We start from the raw sequence: 23,689 nt of genomic DNA, 5'->3' as shown, positions 1-23,689 counted from the left end.
CTTTGCTCCTGACTCCATCTGGCCAATGGTAGGCAATTGAATGGTTGGGTGAGGAGGGTGCTTGGTACTGCTTTCATTCTGCATCATTTCAACTGAACGGCCCATGGTTGGGGTGAGGAGGGTGCTTGGTACTGCTTTCATTCTGCATCATTTCAGACAGGCTTACCTCCCCCTGCTGGCAGACTGCCTATTGTCAGGTCTGTCTTTCTGTCTGTCTGTCGTCATGTCCCTCTGTCTGATCTATCCGTCCTGACTGTCTCACCTGTCTGTCTCTCTGCCCCGCTTGACCTGTCCATCTGATGGTGAGACCAAAGGGAACATAAGCTCTACTGACAGGAAGGTAGCAGGTCTCCTCCTGTTGCTAGTTATCCATGTGAGATGGCATTTAAAATCATATTAAGATCCCAATTAGCTGCTGCTGAAGCAACAGCTTCTCTTCTTGGGGTCCAAAGAAATATGCAAATACAACAAAGTACATACAAACCACATCAAAACCACATACTAATAATTGGGATGTATCAGGAGAATTGTGAGGAAAGAGTTTTGAAAGCAAGGACTGACCATCCAATATACACTCACCTAAAGGATTATTAGGAACACCATACTAATACTATGTTTGACCCCCTTTCGCCTTCAGAACTGCCTTAATTCTACGTGGCATTGATTCAACAAGATGCTGAAAGCATTCTTTAGAAATGTTGGCCCATATTGATAGGATAGCATCTTGCAGTTGATGGAGATTTGTGGGATGCACATCCAGGGCACGAAGCTCCCGTTCCACCACATCCCAAAGATGCTCTATTGGGTTGAGATCTGGTGACTGTGGGGGCCATTTCAGTACAGTGAACTCATTGTCATGTTCAAGAAACCAATTTGAAATGATTCGAGCTTTGTGACATGGTGCATTATCCTGCTGGAAGTAGCCATCAGAGGATGGGTACATGGTGGTTATAAAGGGATGGACATGGTCAGAAACAATGCTCAGGTAGGCCGTGGCATTTAAACGATGCCCAATTGGCACTAAGGGGCCTAAAGTGTGCCAAGAAAACATCCCCCACACCATTACACCACCACCACCAGCCTGCACAGTGGTAACAAAGCATGATGGATCCATGTTCTCATTCTGTTTACGCCAAATTCTGACTCTACCATCTGAATGTCTCAACAGAAATCGAGACTCATCAGACCAGGCAACATTCTTCCATTCTTCAACTGTCCAATTTTGGTGAGCTTGTGCAAATTGTAGCCTCTTTTTCCTATTTGTAGTGGAGATGAGTGGTACCCGGTGGGGTCTTCTGCTGTTGTAGCCCATCCGCCTCAAGGTTGTGCATGTTGTGGCTTCACAAATGCTTTGCTGCATACCTTGGTTGTAACTAGTAGTTATTTCAGTCAAAGTCAAAGGCGAAAGGGGGTCAAACACAGTATTAGTATGGTGTTCCTAATAATCCTTTAGGTGAGTGTATAGTCCTTTTTAGTATGGAATTGGAATAAATAAAGCCTATATTTTGGCTTGCATTTTGGCCATAACAGTAGGAAAAAGCTCAGAAACATAGATGAAAAAGGTACATAGAAACAAAGTGTCACAGGTTAAACAGCCCGTCTCTGTGGCAACCAGCAAAGCATTAACGCAAGACATAATGCACTCTAGGTTGATGGTCTGAACTTTGCATACAAGTCAATGGATGCTACAAACAGCACACTTGAGAATTATTTGCACACTAGGTACAAGACAGTGACAAATGCAATTGTTTTTATCTGTTGGATCAAAAAATCTTATTATTCTAATGGTAAATTGAGGGAAGCTGTTCAAATACAAACAAATTGTCATCAATTAGCAATTATTTTATTCAAAAACATGTGTGCCACAATTACTGGCACCATTAAGTGGTCACCCATGACATCCTGTTTTAGTGGGTTATAAATATGAGGTGACACAGAGGCTAAACCTTCTTAGTCATCCATCAACATGGGTAAGGCCAGTGTTGGGCGATAGAAGCAAGAAATACACGAAGACATAGAGACAGGCAGATCAATTGAGAACATTCATAACAACTTTTGGACACATTCATTCACATGTTATTCCGAGACAGGCAATGGTTCCATAATCCTTGGAATACAACACAATCTTCAGAAGAATTCCCATTACAACAGAGGATGATGGTTATTTAAAATGTTTAGCAATAACACTCAAACAATTAATGTAATGTGCCGGGTCCAGTAAACAATAACATCTGTGATATTGGATCATTAAACTGGTGTTTTAATTACACTGTTAAAGCTCCACTCAGCATGTGATCACTCCACAGCTACAATCATTACTACTGCTCACATCAGGTTGCTGTTGTTTGACTCGTGCTTCGCCAAGACCTGACCTCCTGTGTGTATGGTTGTGTGCGGGTGTGTGAGTGTGTTTGCCTGTGTTTCCTCTACTTTGTGTCAGCTCATTAGACCTGAATGGAACATAGTGTTAATGACGGATGATAGTAGTGGGTCAGTGTAAGGGATGATGATGATGATGAAATTGATGATGGGAGAGTAGAGAGACAAATACAGGCCATATGTGTGGTCCTGGTCACTGCACCAAAAGCAGAAGAATGTTAGGATAGGAAAGGAAAGGAGAAAGAGGAGAGGAAAGGAAAGGCTAGAGGAGAGTAAAGGAGAGAGATAGATAGATAGTGCAAAGTAAAAGAGAGAGAGGAGACTGCTTGTAAGGATGACTGAATGTAATACGTTTACATTTTAAACTTTGTACATTCAGTTTAAAACAAGCAGACCACATATGCATACCTCCTAAATGGTTTAGAGTGGAGACCAACACGAACCCTGGTCAAATGTCATGAATGTAGCCAGTTCGAAATGGATGTTCCGCCCTGTAGATTGAAGCTCCAATACTCATTGAGCGAGGAGTTGTCTTTAGACCTCAGTAGCTGCAGTGAGAATTGGTCCGAAGTGTTCAGCGTTACCATGGAGGGTGACACGCAACATTTTCATCCATTACGCAAAATGTACCTCAAAAACAAATCTGGCATCAAGTCTTGTTTGTCATCTAGAGAAAACTATTGTATATTAAAAAATGGTTAGGCTAGTGGTAATCATTCTCTCTGAAGCACAGCCGGCAGTTTGAGTGCAGGTAATTGGTGATGAAACATTACAATTGTGGGTATCCATCATCTGTTCGTCAACATGGGTACGTATTCAAAAAGATAACAATGAATTACATGTTCATAATTCTAAATGTTTGGCATGTTTAAAAAGGGTAATAGAACAGTGCTTAGCTATTGCTGAGATCCTAAACACTTGCTTTTGTAGCCCAAGAGGTTATGAGTTCTAGTCCAATGTAAAGAGAAGCTGAATAATTTCAGTAATCACAGTGAAATCAAATAGAATGTCAGTACGCATCAGTCAGGCATTATGTTAAAACTGAGGCTGTCAAATAATACATGTTATCGCATTAACATGACATGTTCATTTTGATTCTGTTTGAAGTTGTCCATTACGGATTTCTGCAAATGTTATGTTGCGTATAATGTTTCCAGATTTCAATGCGTGTTTACTTAAAAAAAAATGTAAAATTGTCTTCCATCATTGCAAGTAAGCATGTTAAAAAGCCGCTTCTCTGTGAACGGTGTGGCTGTGCCCAGGTTTGGGAGACATTATATCTGTTAGTCAGTGTTTTCTGGAGAAACTGTGTTAGTGGGAACACTGATGGCCCCAGGAGGGACGCAGGGGACAGTTGTTTTTTGTTTTTTGACAATTGTATTTTGACGGACACTTCTGGTGACGGACAAGACATTAGCTTATCTTTACTGTGACAACAACCAATGATACATCTTAACTATCTAGCTAATGCTACTCTCGGTTTGATGCAATCAAGACAACTACTGTGAAATCCGTTAGGGATTTTTCTCAAGGTTAGGGATCTCACTAATGTTTAAACATTAAAACGTTCAGACTCCTTATGTGTACATTTGGGGACCCAAAAACCTCAAACATATAAGTTTTTTGGCAGGTCCCCAATACAGAAATTGCAATTTCCAATTGTTGGGTTACATTTTGGGGTTACGGTAAGGGTTATGTGTTAGAGGGATAGGGAACATGAATTTCTAGTTTAGGTTTCAGGTCCCCACAATGATAGAAAAAACAAACATGCGTGTGTGTGTGTGTGTGTGTGTGTGAGTGAGTGAGAGGGAGGGAGAGTAAGTATGAGGGTGTGGGAGGGAGGGGGAACATGCAGGCCTATTTGTGTATCTGCACCAATATCTGAACAGCAACGAAGGTTATTCAACAGTTTGTGTGATATTTAGTAGAATGTGCATTGTGGTGCAAATGCAGTTGCACTGTATTCCGTGTGGTACACATTTGGGATTGGTCCAATGCTTGCATTCAATTGCATACATGAAAAGTGTGATCGAATTGTTAGCAAAAGTGGGAATTTGAACTTTGGTTGCACAGACACCCAGCTGATGTATGCATAAAAACTCTTAAAATGATAGGTTTGACTTTAACCACTTGAGAAACAAAATAAATGCAATGTTCTGTAATGCAATACTTAATGTAGTAACCATGGAGTGAAAGCATGTATGACCCCATCCGGGCCAATAGAAGTTATATTCAGGCCAACAGTTATTTTTTTCTTTGGTGAGAAAATGATGTGACTGTTTAATAAATTAAGGATGTATCCTTTAAGTGAAAATGTTTTTCATAGTCTGCATTAGTGTGAAGTTAAGTCTGACTAAGGCCCATTATATGGTGTTTTACTGTGCACTATAATCTGTCTACAACTGCTGTGTCATGTGTGGACTGTACAGCAGAGCCTTTCCTGCTGTGGCATACAGTATAGTGAGTTGGCTTTACTGTAAAGTATTGAGCCTAAGCTACTGTTTGATGTATAGTGTGAAGTGTATGCTGAAGCTATACTGTTATGTGGTGTCGGGTTCTCGCTGGGATGCTTTAATCGAGAGCTGCAGTAGCCCTGAAAGAGAGTGAGACAGAAAAAGAGGGAGAAAAACAGAGAAAAAAAGACAGCCAAACTGAAAGGAGGAATGAGTGAGGATTGGTTGGGATGGGAGTCTGGAGTCCAGGGAGCACAGAGGCACAGACACCAGCTAGGAACTAAAGACCGAAATACACAACACATTTGTTCACGGGTACACGGACTCCACCCATAAACTTTCACATTTAACGATTCAGTCAAGCCAAACTGTACTGAACCATTAATCGGTGTTGAACAAACACCTGGCAGTACCTCCGCAGCCGTGCGTTAGTATAATCAAGACAGAATTGGATTATATTTTCTGGGCATGTCTGAGCCGGTGTAGCTGGTAAATCTGCATGGCAACCGAGGAAGATGCTGCGTTCCATGTACGATGCTCTTCAACAGCCAAGGCAAGCCAACAGTGTGCTGCAGCCCGTAAAATGTGAGCCGGCCAGTTCAGAAGGGTGCTGGTTTATGAACACCAACATTGTATTTGAGTCAATGCATAGCAAGATCACATAGGACAGGGTCTGCATATACAGAGTAAGGCTAGTCATGGACTAAAAACATCACGCTCATTGGAAATCTCTGTGAAGTCGGCCCTTAATGTTGAATTAGTAGGCAATTCCAAACTAACTATTATTACAGCATAGAGGTACTTAGGGCTCTACACAGGCCTAGTTAGGCCGGCCTGCATGTGCTTATGAAACTTTAGGATGAACCTGAGAGAGGGTCAATATATTTTCTCTTGTGACAAGAACTCAATAGTGCATGCCATCAGACTAAATGTGATTGAAAGGAATAGGTGCCTAAAGCAACCCAGCATCGGAGGAATTTTCTAAATATGTAACTAACTTGTAAACCTTGATCACATTCAGTATGAACACATCAGCAGCGCTATTACGTTCAATATCAACAAAACCCAGCGCTATTGGTCCTAAATGATTCGCGATTATGTTCGGTATAGGGGTGTTGCGATATAGCGGTATTGACGATAACCGTGATATTAAAAACATTAAATATTGATATCATGTTAATAATACACATATGATAATATCGTATTCACTAGGCGAAACAGAAGTTGAATTCTTCCAAAAAACCCTCTCGGTTGTTGGATACCTTGTTTCATGTCAGTTATAGACAAATGGTGTTTGTGCTTAAAGGAGACAGGACCTATGCACTGGTGTTGAAATCAATTCATTAGCCTCACTAGAAACCCTGGGAGAGATCCGCAATGAGGCGCCGTTTTAGTAGCCCATTCACATGGGAAAAAGGACGTTGTAATCTTTCAAAAATGGCTTATTCATGGCCAACCGATGCATTTGCTTAAACTACCAGTCTGGACCTATACACCAGACCTAAACACTAGTGTTTGGATGAAGGCCTTTTCGTAGCCAATTCACTAGGTGAAAATGTTTAGTATTTTTCCAAAAACTTCTCTGGGTGTTAGTCCTTGTGGATATTTTGTTTATCAGTGGCCTTTCATTATCCTTTAAGTGTAATTGTTCTTTTTGAATGCTTTTATTTTTTATTTGTGCAGTTACAGTTACAGACTCCCCACCGCCATACATTCTTATTTTGAGTGTAATTCATTTGCCAAAAAAGAGAAAAAAGCCCATCAAACAAAGTTGAAGATGATTTTGACCGACAGCATTTTTTCTTTCAAATTTTCTATAGATACCGCGATAATATCGTTACCGTGAATTCTTTTGACCACGATAACTGTGTAGTGAAAATCTGATATCGTGATAGTCCTAGTTCGGTATCGACATATGAAAAGCACATTTCCCTGAATTTAGGTACATTAAAATTATAATTTCAGAGTAACTGCTGATCTGCTCTGATACTTGTCAATACTGGCTGATATGAGACTGAACATATTCAACATGTTTGAAAATGACCGGGCATCAACCGTAAGTCATGTGTGTGCTCACATTTTACAAGCTCTGGTCTTACGTTTAACTCCGTTTTGATGGGATTTCCTACGATTTTAGAAAAACGCATTAGAAGCAGATCAGGAGCCCGTGGATCTGACATAGAGCCGTGCTAACTCTACATGTTTTTAACCTGATCTACTGTGCTGCCTGCTATTGTAGCAGTCTGAGATAACACTGAAACACTCCATGAAATATTCACTCCTGGCACACATTTTAATTATTTATTGTTGTGGGTCGCCAATGCAATAGTTGAGCCGCTTGAGCCCTAAACAGAGTCAGAGATAGATCTGTCAACACCACCTCACTTCTGACGAAGGCAGCCAGGCAGTCTGTTCTGCATGCAACACAACGTGCCTCAGAAGTCCTTCTATCAGTTACAGGTTTTTACTTATGCTACTGACAAATGTGATTGGATGTCACGGTTTGTACCAGAACTCTGCTTAGGTTCCAGTATATCTGAACATTTATAACCATCGTTTTGGTATTTTCTACATATGGAAAAGGACATTATGTGGTATTGTCTGGAAAGGTAATTTACAATTGTATATAACCAATCACTAATGACACAAAAGTTAATGTGTAACTACTATTTCACCATGTAAGTTGTTTCATGTTTTTCTCTTTCTATGTCCATCTAGAGAAGCTGAATATCCACAGAAATGCATTATAAAACTTAATTATAAAACTTTGCTGGATAGTGTGAAATGTTGTAGTTGCTACAATTCACCTAGTTTCATTAATTCAGTAAAGAAGACAACTCACACATTTCTGATAGACAGTACTGGGATACTACAGTACCATGGTTAATACTGTATGACAGTACTGGGATACTACAGTACCATGGTTAATACTGTCTGACAGTACTGGGATATTACAGTACCATGGTTAATACTGTCTGACAGTACTGGGATACTACAGTACCATGGTTAATACTGTCTGACAGTACTGGGGAACTACAGTACCATGGTTAATACTGTCTGGCAGTCCTTGGATACTACAGTACCATGGTTAATACTGTCTGACAGCACTGGGATATTACAGTACGATGGTTAAAACTGTCTGACAGTACTGGGATACTACAGTACCATGGTTAATACTGTCTGACAGTACTGGGATATTACAGTACCATGGTTAATACTGTCTGACAGTACTGGGATACTACAGTACCATTGTTAATACTGTCTGACAGTACTGGGGAACTACAGTACCATTGTTAATAAAGTCTGACAGTACTGGGGAACTACAGTACCATGGTTAATACTGTCTGACAGTACAGGGGACATATAGTACCATGGTTAATACTGTCTGACAGCCCTCGGACACTACAGTGCCATGGTTAATACTATCTGAGAGTACTAGGGACATATAATACCATGGTTAATAATGTCTGACAGTACTGGGATATTACAGTACCATGGTTAATACTGTCTGACAGTACTTGGGAACTACAGTACTATGGTTAATACTGTCTGACAGTACTTGGGAACTACAGTATCATGGTTAATACTGTCTGACAGTACTGGGATATTACAGTACCATGGTTAATACTGTCTGACAGTACTTGGGAACTACAGTACCATGGTTAATAATTTCTGACAGTACTGAGATATTACAGTACCATGGTTAATACTGTCTGACAGTACTTGGGAACTTCAGTACCATGGTTAATACTGTCTGACAGTACTGGGATATTACAGTACCATGGTTAATACTGTCTGACAGTACTTGGGAACTACAGTACCATGGTTAATACTGTCTGACAGTACTTTGGAACTACAGTACCATGGTTAATACTGTCTGACAGTACTGGGATATTACAGTACCATGGTTAATACTGTCTGACAGTACTGGGATACTACAGTACCATGGTTAATACTGTCTGACAGTACTTGGGAACTTCAGTACCATGGTTAATACTGTCTGACAGTACTTTGGAACTACAGTACCATGGTTAATACTGTCTGACAGTACTGGGATATTACAGTACCATGGTTAATACTGTCTGACAGTACTGGGATATTACAGTACCATGGTTAATATTATTCCATTCCTTGCCGTCTGAACAGTGTGTTATAGGGACCTTCATCTTAAACGGCACCTGGAAGAGCCCTGCTCCAAAGTAAGGTTGCTCAATAGAGAGAATTGGTTCATTTGACAGGTCTCCAGTGACATCAGTAGAATTCTGGTTATTACTGTCATGACTGCCAGTCATCCTAATCCCAAAGAGCACCAAAGCCGCGGAGGGTTTATCTCACTAGTATTCCACATTATGGATTAACCATGCAATGTTGCAGGGTGCCTTATTTGGAATCAAAGCCTGCGTTGTGTTGTTCCAGCTCTGGTTCAAATTGTATTTTTAATCTTTCAAGGACAAAGCATCAGTCAGGAGTGTCAAACAGACAACGTTTATTTCAATGGTTCTACAGGACCTGGTAAGGTCAACTAAGCATAGCTGAAGAATATGAAACATATTAAATACTATTTGAACCTAGGATTGGCAGTGTATAGTAGGGCAGTTAGCAGGAGGGAATGATAAGTACCATGGTTAATACTGTCTGACAGTACTTGGGAACTACAGTACCATGGTTAATAAAGTCTAACAGTACTGGGGAACTACAGTACCATGGTTAATACTGTCTGACAGTCCTTGGATACTACAGTACCATGGTTAATACTGTTTGACAGTACTGGGATACTACAGTACCATGGTTAATACTGTCTGACAGTACTGGGATATTACAGTACCATGGTTAATACTGTCTGACAGTCCTTGGATACTACAGTACCATGGTTAATACTGTCTGACAGTACTGGGATACTACAGTACCATGGTTAATACTGTCTGACAGTACTGGGATACTACAGTACCATGGTTAGTACTTTTCTATTCCTTGCCATCTGAACGGTTTGTTATAGGGACCTGCATCTTAAACGGCACCTGGAAGAGCCCTGCTCCAAAGTAGGATTGCTCAATAGAGAGAATTGGTTCATTTGACAGGTCTCCAGTGACATCAGTAGAATTCTGGTTATTACTGTCATGACTGCCAGTCATCCTAATCCCAAAGAGCACCAAAGCCGTGGAGGGTTTATCTCACTAGTATTCCACATTATGGATTAACCATGCAATGTTGCAGGGTGCCTTATTTGGAATCAAAGCCTGCGTTGTGTTGTTCCAGCTCTGGTTCAAATTGTATTTTTAATCTTTCAAAGACAAAGCGTCAGTCAGGAGTGTCAAACAGACAACGTTTATTTCAATGGTTCTACAGGACCTGGTAAGGTCAATAAGCATAGCTGAAGAATTTGAAACATATTAAATACTATTTGAACCTAGGATTTGCGGCGTATAGTAGGGCAGTTAGCAGGAGGGAATGATAAGCAGAGCTGTGTGGTTATAGGTTTTATGAAGCCTGAGTCTGTGGTTAGAAATAAATCTACTTTGGGGACCATCAACTTTCAGTCCCAGTCCCAGGATTACTATGGCATGAAATGCTCCCACTGGGATTCTCCTCTTGTGTCCTGCGATATAATATTCACTGTAGGTGGAATTTGAGGGTTTTTTGGTATTGCAGAGATCATTTTGACAGGGAATGATTGGAGATTAACCCACATGGGGTTATTTACATAATAACACGTTGATATACAGTCATATCCATCCATCCATCCATCTTCTTTCGCTTATCCGGGGCCGGGTCGCGGGGGCAACAGTCTAAGCAGGGATGCCCAGACTTCCCTCTCCCCAGACACTTCCTCTAGCTCTTCCGGGGGGACACCGAGGTGTTCCCAGGCCAGCCGGGAGACATAGTCCCTCCAGCGTGTCCTAGGTCTTCCCCGGGGTCTCCTCCCGATGGGACGGGACCGGAACACCTTCCCAGGAAGGCGTTCCGGAGGCATCCGAAAAAGATGCCCAAGCCACCTCAGCTGACCCCTCTCGATGTGGAGGAGCAGCGGCTCTACTCTGAGCTCCTCCCGGGTGACCGAGCTTCTCACCCTATCTCTAAGGGATCGCCCAGCCACCCTGCGGAGAAAGCTCATTTCGGCCGCCTGTATCCGGGATCTTGTCCTTTCGGTCATGACCCAAAGCTCATGACCATAGGTGAGAGTAGGAACGTAGATTGACTGGATATATAACATTAAAGAATTCAACAGCACATCATATGCTTATAAATTATTTGTGAAGCATTTATGAAGTGCTTAAGAAGGGTTTATGTACGCTATTCAAAGTATATATGTTATTTTTCTTTTAAAGTAGAACCCAAATGACAAAATAAAATAAATAGAGTAAAACATGAGGATTGTATAACAATGAAGAAAATCCTTGAACACATTTTTATAATCTTTGTTTAGGCAGTCTTAGTTGAATTTCAATGGTCTGCTTGGATTTTCTTTTTAAATTAGTAAATGAAACATGGAACAGAAAAAGTGCACTTTTTCAGTTTTTTATATATACACATAAAAACAAAGTTCTTAACAAACAAACCGTAATATAACCAACTGACACATCAGACAGTAAACTATGACTTAATAGTGCCCACTTGGACAAATATAGTGGAAGTCTATATCAATAATGCATTTACAAGACAACATCAGAACTCAGTCCAAGTCCTGCATTAGACTTTTATGGGAGCGGTGGTGATTTCATTAGTACATCACAGAGTGCAGCATCTTAACTGAGGTCTTTAAACTGTACACGTCCCAAATGGATTCCTGTTCCCTAAAAAGTCGCCAGCCCTTATCCAAAGTAGTGCACAACATTGTGGGAGTAGGGCGCCATTTAGGACATAACCACTGACTCAGGGCCAGCCAGATGCCACAGTGGTCACTCATACTTGAGGAGAGTACTTCTCTGCTCGTGTAGATCTTTGGATCAATAACATTTTATGAAAGACAGAGAAATATTTAATTCAAGCTCCTTTCTTGATAATTTATTTTTACTCGATTTTATCCCCTTCCAATTCTGTGACGTCCAATTTGTGATTTTCAGAATCAGAATCAGCTTTATTTTACTCTGGATTATATGTACATGCTCACGATATGCTTACTCGTTTATTTTATTTTTTTAACAAAGAACACTCAGCAAAGTCACCAACTGCAGTGACTTTTATTTTGGCCTTTCTTTTGGTGCATTCTGTATAATTAACTGTCTATAGGCATCTTAAACAAGACCTTCAGAGGAGAGTCTGTCCCCTAACAGTTTGACTAAAAGGTGTACAGGTAATTCTGCTGTTCATTCGCTTTCATGCATCTCTGGAGTTGAAGATAGAAACAAAATGGGCCTGAGAAACACTGGTGAATTTCATGAAAACTTAAAGAGTATGCTTCTTTAATCTCTCCACATCCTTTATTCCTTGGTCCTCCCTTGTGGACTCTCTTCTGTAGCTCACTCCACAGCTTTCAATGATCATAATGTCAAGGAACTGGGATGGTCATCAACAATAACACACAACATTAAATATCCAACATCATACCTCAGAGTGGAGATTATTTTCATACCAGACCAACATATTCAATTTGAGATTCATGTAGGTTGAAACTACACTTAGACACTTGTAGTTTCAACCAACTTAATATCTCCATCTGTGATCCTTGGAGACATTGTACCTCTCAAATCATCCTATACACTCTGCATGGGGGGCAAAATGCATGTGTCCTCTTCCAGACAAGTTAATCACAGCTCTAGTTGTTTTGAAACTTCTTAATTACATCCCTAATAGTGCAGATGGGTATTTTTGGGCATGTAGCAATTTTTTTCAGTTTATGCCTATGAATGTCAACAAACTTTTGTCTAATTTAATTTGTATATTTTCTGACCTTTCCCATGTTAACAGATAAGGGAGTTGTTGGTATGTGTGTCACAGTATATTTGTACCCCAATTAAACAGGAAGTAATGGGACTTCTTAATGACATAGATGAACTTGAGAAAATAGGACTATACATGGACAGTTACTACGAAATTTGTTCCATAATATTCTCTATGGGTGCCTATAAATGTGACGTTTGTCAGAGTGATATTTCTTGATAAAAAATTTGTTTAAATTAATTAAAGGTCAGATTTCTCTCATTTTAAGTGTAATGCCAAGATAATTAATAACAATTACAATTCTATTATATCTCTGCTTATATTTACCAAAGGGGGGCAATCATTTTTGAGAGCACTGTATACAGACTTGTTAAATAACAGTTGAATAGTTGGCTCCAGTGACTATGATAGATCTGAGGTTTCTTCAAGGTGAACAACACCATTGTACTACTGGACGCCAAAAAGCTTTTGCTTATAACATTTGCGCATCTCAAAACCTTGAGTTTCCTGCTTTTCTATTTCTAAATGACTTTCATGTCATGTTGACTTGAATAAAACAACATTTCTGTGTTAAGTATCATACAGAGCTTGGATGTCTCTTTCCGAACCACCCTCTAATTGAGAACAGCAGATCTAGTGAGATGCATTCAGAGCAGCACTAAAGAGAACATTGCAAAATAACTACAGCTGTGAGCAGTGCAGCCCAAAACATTGAGGTGCACAGGCTGACAATGCACTAATGCAGCTTATTAAAAAGCTCTCCCTTTTCCCCCCACTCTCTCCCATTTCCTCTTTCCATGCCTCTATTTCATTCTCTTGTTCCCTTCTCTCTATTTATCTAGCTCTCTACCTCCCCTTCCCTTCCTTTGTGGGAGCATTGCAGCTCAGCAACAATGGCGTGAGGGTGATTCGAATGTGACCATTCCTGGAGATGTGACAAGCCTCTGAATGTTCTCTCTCTTTCTCTCTCCCAGTTAGAGAGCAGCATTACGGGTCTGATCAGACATGGGAGAGTAAATGGAAAGCTAGAATCATAACAATACTCAGGAAGTCTGAGCTTTTGCTGCGGAGCATTCTAAATACGTAATGCAGAATCACATATTTGAAGTATTTATAAGTGCTGGCCAGGTGGCTGGTCATTTTGATTGATTGCAAATTGGTGATTAACTCTATTAGTGTGGAATCTCTGCAAATGTATCACAATGCCTTCTACCACCATCTGCTCACCTTTTGCTTCTAAAGATGTCCTAAGATGGAAACCCTGTTGTTCCATTAGAACAATGTAGCCCCCTTATTCTGGGACACCGTTGCAAGCCATTGAAAGACAACAAGCAACACTGATCATCTGACACAGAGAAGATAGAGCAAAAGCATGTCAATTTCTTAGTAAGTTATGTTCACAGACACCAAAGTTGTATAAGTAGCCAATTATTTAAATATATATATATATATATCGTTTTTAGATTTTCTATTCTAACCATTTTCTTTTGCTTCTGTGAACTTGCTTCTATTTTTCTAAGTTGTCAGAAACCCTAGGTATGTGGATGGTGATGGTCATTTTGTTTTGTTATCTCTATTGCTAGTGAGGAAATTCCTTATAGGTAAGAGCCCTCAAAGGCAAACTGTCCCGCTAATCATGCGATTCAACACTGTTAATGATGCCGATTATCATTCTGTCATTCACCTCCATGTACAGCAAACCTAGGCCAAGGCCACTCTAAGAACAAGTCATAGACAATACGAAAATTGGTAATTTTGAGATATATCTAGACAGGTGGATGATGGATGAATGGATGGATAGATTGATGGAAAGATACTTGAAAACAGTGCCCACCAACCATACGAAGACTACAACTGACATATCATCGATGTCCAGTGTCCTGAAACGATTACTATTCAGGACACTGGAAGAAGGACATGACGGCTCGTGACTGTTCGGAAGACAGGTGTAGCAGAGCGTAGTAAAAAAAGGCATGTCCCGAATATTCAGCCAGCAGAAAGACATTAAAAAGCCTACCTATTCAGAACAAATTGTTTATATACACATTTAGTAAGCAGTGCAAACAACGTTTTCTTGGCATTTAAATCAAGCTGTCGTAATGGCCCATCATAATCTCTGACGAAACATATCCGACACTGTGTCTCACCCTAGGGCAACCAACCGTGACAGCAACAGAATAAAATAGGTTACCTGCTAGGAATACTAAAAAGAAACTGACCTGGATGGTGCAGGTGTATTCCGAATCATCCAGTAGCCTCACCGTACAGTTGTATTCTCGTTCCAGATTCCTGAGGCTTCCACTCATAAATCGGCTCAGCATCTTCTTGCTCTGTGTCTGTGTATGGAACCACAAAGAACTGCACACAGCATAGAATGTCACATCAACGACGTCCCTCTTTGGTCCAACACCTGGATAGCAGCAATGTCAATCTACGGCCGTGGTTGAGCATTGTATTTCCGGTAGCCTAGTGATATCCCACTGAATGCTCAACTAGGTAACCAAAGAATGTCTACAGTAAGCTACTCAATGCGATAAACTGTTAGTCTGATGGTGAAGTCCTTTTAGCCTATACCTCCACACTATTCATCTCGCTCTGTTGTGTGAGATTGTGCTGGGCGGGTCAACGGACTCGTCTCTGAATGACGTGTCTGCGCGCCAACTACAGTTAAAGCCTAGGACATTAGCTAAATTTGTGCGTGTAACCACAGGTTGGTTCTCTCTCGGCTGGAGCAATGTGAGGAATAGTAATTTCGGATCTCCCCGGGTCCAATCAGAATGCAGGAACATGCATGTCACCTGAAATAGATAAGATAAATTATAGCAGGCTTGGCCTATACTAGTGTATTCTAAAGAGTAAACTATCATCTTTTTACCTACCATTCCTTGCCACTCCTAGTCATTGCCACATTACAGGGAATTGAATGTAAAAAAAGAAATTGGTGCATCATGCGATGGAGGAGAGCGTTGGAAGAGGTGTTTGTGGAATTGTCTGCCTATAACAGCATTACATGTTTATTTTTTCTAGATTCAACCATTGACATAGGACATTTCAAATGTCCATATTAACCAGTGAGGTAAGTAGCCCAAACGCCTATTGATCCCATCTGGTGAGTATATATTTTACCGTACCTTAGTCGACTGGTTATGACATAGACTATTGGCTCCACCAGATGGTATATAATTTGTAGTGCAGTCTCCTCACGAACAGGTCACTAGACTGGGCCACTAGGAGCCGCTGAAACATTTATTTTGAAATACAAAGGTTGGCCGGGGCTTCTATTTCTGGCCTTTCAAAACCTTTATTTCTTGTTAAATAACTGGCATTTATGATTAGAAGGAGAGATTGACATCAGAAGTGTTTCAACACACGTTGACCGAAGTTAAACTGCACGGTTACGGTAACTGAGTAAATAACGATTATGCAATGTCTAAAACAAATTATAACAAGATCAAACCCCATTCATTTATTTCTGCACCCAAAGAATCTTCGTTTTTATCTAATGAAAAAACTAAATAACGAGTGTGACTCGACTACAGTCATTAATCAGCCCTCAAATCAACAGCTGAGGCACCCGGTGCTCTATTACCACTGTTGCCTCGCAGATTTGTTTGCCTATTTCAACTTCTACTCGGAATTTTGCTTATATAAGACTGGATGTATTACTTAGTGCAAGACGTTCTGTATGTGATATAATGCTTTCATCACATCTACAGTGTCACTCCACGAACTTGAAATCATCGTGTGTGTGATACCAATTTTCAACATTTGCCTGATGCTACCATTTCCACTAAGCCATGTATAGTCATGTGAATAAATAAGCACATCCATGGAAATGACATTTTTATATTTTGGAAATATTGACATGTAATGTTAACTTCAACAGTATTTACAGATAAAAATGAGTACACCCCTAACTTCAATAGCTGGTGTTGCCCCCTTTGGCAGAAATAACTGTGTTGTGTCTATCAGCTGCTTATATGGACTGGGAAGAATGTTCGCCCACTCTTTATAGTATTTTTTCTCTCTTTATTTTCCTTTTTTTCATATTACCTATAGTACTCCTTCAACTGTCATTTTCAATAACTTTTTGGCATGCAAGGCTCATTTTGAGTCTCATCACAGAATTTCGATAGGGCTGAGATCTTGGCTTTGACTTGACTATTTCATAACTCTCAATTTTTTTAATGCCATTCTGTTGTAGCTTTACTTGTTTGTTTTTAATCAATGCCTTGTTGCAATATCCTAGTTCGATCCATGTTTGATTTGCTTTCTAACCAATGGCCCCACATTTCGCTCAATAATTTTGTGGTACATTATGGGAAATGGTTGACTGAGTGATGGCAAGCAAAGCCGGTCTTAACCATAATGCCTCCTTTTTTGGGACCAGAGGCTCCTTCCTTCCTGACCTCCCACATAGACGTAGTTTGTGAGGTCTCCATAGGTCCCTTGATGTTACCCACGGGTTCTATGAGACTTCTGTGAGCATCTTTCTAAGACTGATAATCAGGCTACCTGAAGGGAGAAAACACTAGTTCAGGACTGCATTGCATTCCAAATGGTATCCTATTTCCTACATAGTGCACTACGTTTGACGACAGTGTTAAGGGGACTGGACCAAAAGCAGGGCAATGCATAGGAAAATAGTACAATTGAGGACGCAACATGTGTATGTTTTGACCCACCTGGGTGCACGTGAGGATGTCTAATGGAGTGATAATGGAGGTTAGAAGTGTGCCACGCTGTCTATGCCCTGCATGTTTACTAATGGACCACTAGAGGGAAGTAGTAAAACATTTTGGAACAAACTCTGCAACTTGCTGTAGGGTAGTTGTAGTCTTGGCAGACAACAAAATCTGTCGAAATTGAACATAGGAAATTGCCTAATTGTACGGAAAAGTGTATTTCAGTCCAATGAGACATAGAATGTAGTTAGGTTGATTTGAGCCTGTGATGATGTCTGTTGTAGTATGTACACCTGGCTTTGGTTATGCTGAGGCCTAAAGATGAAGAAGATATATCTTCAAATCATTCAGTAGCATACAGTTGTGCTCAAAAGTGTGCATACCCTTGGAGAATTGGTAATATATGTACCATTTGTAAAGAAAACATGAGTAAGCAGGCAAAACACGTCTTTTATTTCTTATGGGATTCACATTCAACTGTAGGTTATAACAGAATGCCACAATCATAAAACAAAACATGGCAACAATAATAATGAACTGACCCCTGTTCAAAAGTCTGCATACCCTTAGTTCATATTACTGTGTATTGCCCCCTTTAGCATCAATGACAGCGTGCAGTCTTTTGTAGTATTTATCTCTGAGGCCCCAAATTCTTGCATGTGTTATAGCTGTCCATTTGTCTTGGCAAAATGCCTCCAGGTCATACAAAGTCTTTGGTCATCTTGAAAGAACCGCCCGTTTAAAATCTTCCCAGAGTGGCTCGATGATATTAAGATCAGGAGACTGTGATGCCCACTCCAGAACCTTCACCTTTTTCTGCTGTAACCACAGGAGGGTCAACTTGGCCTTGTGCTTAGGGTCATTGTAGTGCTGTAAAGTCCAAGAGCATCCAATGCGCAGCTTTCATGCAGAAGAATGCAAATTGTCTGCTAGAACTTTCTGATAACATGCTGCATTCTTCTTGCCATCAATTTTCACAACCCTGTGCCTTTAGAGCTCACACATCCCCAAAACATCAGTCAGCCACCAATGTGCTTCACAGTGGGGATGTTATTCTGTTCACTATAGGCCTTGATGATCACTCTCCAAACATAGCGCTTATGGTTGTGACCATAAAGCTCTATTTTGGTCTCGTCACTCCAAATTATAGTGTGCCAGAAGCTGTGAGGTGTGTCAAGTTGTTGTCAGGCATATTGTAACCAGGCTTTTTAGTGGCAACTCAACCATGAAGCTCATTTTTGTATCATCGTATTGTGCTCCTTGAAACAAACACATCATCTTTTTCCAGAGCAGCCTGTATTTCTCCTGAGGTTACCTGTAGGTTTTCTTTGTATCCCCAAAAAGTATTCTGTCAGTTTTGGCTGAAATCGTTCTTGGTCTACCAGACCTTGGCTTGGTATCAAGAGATCCTCGATTTTCCACTTCTTAATAAGTGATTGAACAGTACTGACTGGAATTTGTAAGGCTTTGGATATCTTTTTATATCCTTTTCTATCTTTATAAAGTTCCATTACCTTGTTATGCAGGTCTTTTGACAGTTCTTTTCTGCTTCCCATGGCTCAGTATCTAGCCTGCTCAGTGCATCCACTTGAGAGCTAACAAACGTATTGACTATTCATACACAGACACTAATTGCAATTTAAAAAGCCACAGGTGTGTGAAATGTGTGTGTCACTTTGTGCGCCTGTAAGAAGGCCATTCAATGCTATGTAAACATTTGATCAGGGCCATTTGGGAGATTTCTGTTAAAAAGGAACCAAAAAACTATGTGATGATATGCTGGCTTCATATGATCACTGTCCTTAAAAAAAAAAGATTATCATAAATATGATCAGGCATATATTTCTGCCAGGGTATGCAAATGTATGAACACAACTGTATATAGGAGGTTAATAAAAGCCTTATAATCAGTTGATTGAACTGGCTGTGTTTTGTTTTAGGTACATTTAGTGGCACATTTGACAAATTATTGTTTTGGTAAAACATTGATTAAAAACATCTTATCTAACCATAATTACAGTAATTTAGAATTAAATCTTTTCATTGTAGGATGTGTAACGGGGATAAAATGAGGTTGCTGACCAGAATTGTAAAAGGGTGAAAATAAGACACACTCAAGGAAATGTTTTTTAAAAGTTTATTTAACCGGAACAGAAGCCTATGGCCAACATGTCCACTGTCTTGTGTAACTATTTTGGCATGGGATTGTGATTATGTAAAGGCCGCTAATGGTGATCCTTGGCATATATAAATCTGTCCAACATCGCAACAGGATTTTAGGATCGGCTAAAGATAGCTTAACATGAGACTTGACAATATAAAACCAAGCTTATTTAAACCCACCATCTGATCTCGACCACCAAGTCCACACACAAAGTCCACAATACTTTTATTGTCTTGAATCAAGCAAGGTCAGTCCAACAATAACGTGATTTTCCATTTTCATAATTTGCAGGCAAAACAGAATGTAACAACAGAAATGTTAGATTATTGAGAATATTAAGCTAATTTAAAACAACAAAAAGGTTGTTCCCACACATCCAAGAAATCCCTTAGCGTGACTTCATAGGACAGGCGTTTCAAGGTTCTAGGGCTATGTGACGTGGCCTCATGGTCCTCCAGTCTTTTGGCCTCTGTAGTGGGTTCAGAGTGTTGTGGGCTTTGATCCCAGCAGCTTACATCCCCACCCCCACTAAGAATGTACTACTAGGCAGAGTAGACAGTCACCATCTTTGTCCCCACCACAGCTTCTGACAGAAGACTGCGAGCCAGCTGCTGTGGGAGGACTGTGTGTGTGTGTGTGTGTGTCCAGTCCAGCTCAGGTATGTCCCTTATCACAGTCATGCTTTGGGATGGTGGTTGGAGGGGAGAGAGTTGGAATGGAACAATGAATGTTGGTAATAAGCAGACAGCTCTTCATTAGCCCAGCCTGTCGGGCCCAAGTGAAATGTAGGGCCTAGAAGTCATTGAGAGACACAGTGGTGGAAATTAAAAGAATAGTAATTGTATTCTAAAATAGCTGCGCAGTAGGCATGCAGTCCATGTATGTGAAATGGGATATCTATTTATGTACAGTAACATGAGAGGAATTCTGATTGGTATCTTTAAACCTGATATAAACGTCACTCACTTAAAACGCATGGAATGAACAGTGATAGTGCCAGTTACGTTCCCAAGTGCAGTGCATGTTAATCTGAGAGAATGCAAGTTTAAGGTGAAAAAATCTCTACAATCTAAGCTGTCCACCACAGCCAAGGTTCAAGCCTTGACCACAGCTAGCTGACAGGTGGCTGGGAGCTCTAAGGGTCAGTTCATGTACAGGTGCTGGTCATAAAATAAAAATATCATCAAAAAGTTTATTTGTTTCAGTAATTCAAATTCAAAAAGTGAAACTTGTATAATGTATACATTCATTCCACACAGACTGATATATTTCAAGTGTGAAAACCACAACTAATGAAAACCCCAAATTCAGTATCTCAGAAAATTTGAATATTGTGAAAAGGTTCAATATTAAAGACACCTGGTGCCACACTCTAATCAAGCTAATTAACCCAAAACACCTGAAAAAACCTTTAAATGGTCTCTCAGTATAGTTCTGTAGGCAACACAATCATGGGGAGGACTGCTGACTTGACAGCTGTCCAAAAGACAACCATTGACACCTTGCACAAGGAGGGCAAGACACAAACGGTCATAGCTAAAGAGGCTGGCTGTTCACAGAGCTCTGTGTCCAAGCACATTAATAGAGAGAGGCGAAGTGGAGGAAAAGATGTGTTAGAAAAAAGTGTACAAGCAATAGGGATAACCGCACCCTGGAGAGGATTGTGAAACAAAACCCATTCAAAAATGTGGGGGAGATTCACAAAGAGTGGACTGCAGCTGGAGTCAGTGCTTCAAGAACCACCACGCACAGACGTATGCAAGACATGGGTTTCAGCTGTCGCATTCCTTGTGTCAAGCCACTCTTGAACAAGACACAGCGTCAGAAGCGTCTTGCCTGGGCTAAAGACAAAAAGGACTGGACTGCTGCTGAGTTATGTTCTCTGATGAAAGTACATTTTGCATTTCCTTTGGAAATCAAGGTCCCAGAGTCTGGAGGAAGAGAGGAGAGACACAGAATCCACGTTGCTTGAAGTCCAGTGTAAAGTTTCCACAGTCAGTGATGGTTTGGGGTGCCATGTCATCTGCTGGTGTTGGTCCACTATGTTTTCTGAGGTCCAAGGTCAACACAGCCGTCTACCAGGAAGTTTTAGAGCACTTCATGCTTCCTGCTGCTGACCAACTTTATGGAGATGCAGATTTCATTTTCCAACAGGACTTGGCACCTGTACACAGTGCCAAAGCTACCAGTACTTGGTTTAAAGACCATGGTATCCCTGTTCTTAATTGGCCAGCAAACTCGCCTGACCTTAACCCTATAGAAAATCTATGGGGTATTGTGAAGAGGAAGATGCGATACGCCAGACCCAACAATGCAGAGGAGCTGAAGGCCACTATCAGAGCAACCTGGGCTCTCATAACACCTGAGCAGTGCCACAGACTGATCGACTCCATGCCACGCTGCATTGCTGCAGTAATTCAGGAAATAGGAGCCCCAACTAAGTATTGAGTGCTGTACATGCTCATACTTTTCATGTTCATACTTTTCAGTTGGCCAACATTTCTAAAAATATTTTTTTTGTATTGGTCTTAAGTAATATTCTAATTTTCTGAGATACTGAATTTGGGATTTTCATTAGTTGTCAGTTATAATCATCACAATTAAAAGAAATAAACATTTGAAATATATCAGTTTGTGTGTAATGAATTAATATAATAAAGTTTCACTTTTTGAACGGAATTACTGAAATAAATCAACTTTTTGATGATATTCTAATTTTATGACTAGCACCTGTATACCAGGCCATGCTTGGTGTGTGTAGTGGCAGCATCAGCAAGGATTGGGACCTACTGCACTCTAGCAACTCCTTTAGGCAGGTAGGGTGCCTGGGAAGGGGACATAAACGGGTGTATAAAGCCACAATTGAGAGACCACTGCACCTTTTTCTTTCCTTTCCAAAAACATTGAAAAGGAATGTTTTGATTGAGAAACAGAAGCATTCAATTTGCAGTGGTCTCTTAATTTTAACCCTTCTGTTCCTCACTCAAAACCTTCCTTTTTGACTTTTTTGGAAAGGAAAGAAAAAGGTCTCTTAATTTCTTCCAGAGCTGCATATCTGCTGTATATATATTTCTATATTTATATATCTATGCAGTACATATGTATACGTGTGTATAAACAAACAGTATTTGTGTGTATTTAAGCAAAAAGGCAGGGGCCAATATTCAACATCTAAGGAACGTTGGTGTGCAATGTGATGTGCCTGGATATAGCACATGGCCATGAACCACAATTACTGCTACTATAAACCTGTTACCAACACAGTCAGAACTTTAATACATTATTTCGTCATACCCCTGGAATAGAGTTTCAACCACCTTTTAGTCATTTTGGGTTTGGTCATGTGGAAAAAATAAACACCAATTGTCTGTGTTTTCCGTGTGCTCTGTCACTTGGAGGAGTAGCATCCGCAACACACCCTTGGATCCAATTAGCCAAAAGAGACTATATAAGGCTGTTCTATTCCTATTGCTTTTCCTATGGGGGTCTGACAGAACCGCGTCAATCACAGCACAATGAGAGCATTGGCCAGTGGCCTGACTTTATGTCACACAAATATAAGACCAATGGATTAGGAAGATTGTAACCCTAACTCGCAATACATTCTGTGTAAAAAGTAACAAGATGACATGTCATTGCTATGATAAAAATGTCATGCTAAATGTTCTTGTGTTCAGGCAAGCTGATATTTTTCACAACATGTATGGACAACAAGTGTATTGCTTTGGAAGGTCAGTAAGTGAAAGTGAACACTTACAATTTAGGTTTGGGAAGTGGAAACTTAGGAACTGAATGTCAGGTTTTCCATCTTGTTTTGATGGACTTTTTAGGCTGGAGGCATCGCTCTGATTGACAGGATCATATGATCCTTAAGGACTGGCTGTAAGAACAATCATGGGGAGGTATGTGCATTGTATGTGCATTGTTTGAGAGATCAAAAACTGCTTTCACCTATTGGGCCACCTGAAAGATCCTGTGCATTTTTAGTGGATATGTTTTATATTGATAACCAAGGCACAAAACATGCTTAACCCAAATAGTAACATTTGGAGAGCTACTAACAACATGACCTTGTACCATTGTTTTTTTTTTTTATTATAACTGTGTTTTCTTGTGGTGATAGGGTATTG

At 40.3% G+C, this 23,689-nt stretch overlaps 1 protein-coding gene across 1 annotated transcript in view; it reads right to left on the bottom strand.

The window, feature by feature from the left end:
- Window positions 1-15,324, bottom strand: part of LOC105022640 (FERM domain-containing protein 5) — an 89,446-nt gene extending 74,122 nt beyond the window's left edge. Inside the window, exon 1 of the mRNA XM_029114880.2 lies at window positions 14,930-15,324. Coding sequence (XP_028970713.1) covers window positions 14,930-15,031 — 102 coding nt within the window. The 5' untranslated portion in view covers window positions 15,032-15,324. The remainder of the gene's footprint in view (window positions 1-14,929) is intronic.
- Window positions 15,325-23,689: the final 8,365 nt, after the last annotated feature.

The sequence above is a fragment of the Esox lucius genome, chromosome 2, assembly GCF_011004845.1.
Source record: "Esox lucius isolate fEsoLuc1 chromosome 2, fEsoLuc1.pri, whole genome shotgun sequence".
Lineage (NCBI taxonomy): Eukaryota > Metazoa > Chordata > Actinopteri > Esociformes > Esocidae > Esox > Esox lucius.
This window is presented reverse-complemented; position numbering and strand designations above follow the sequence as displayed.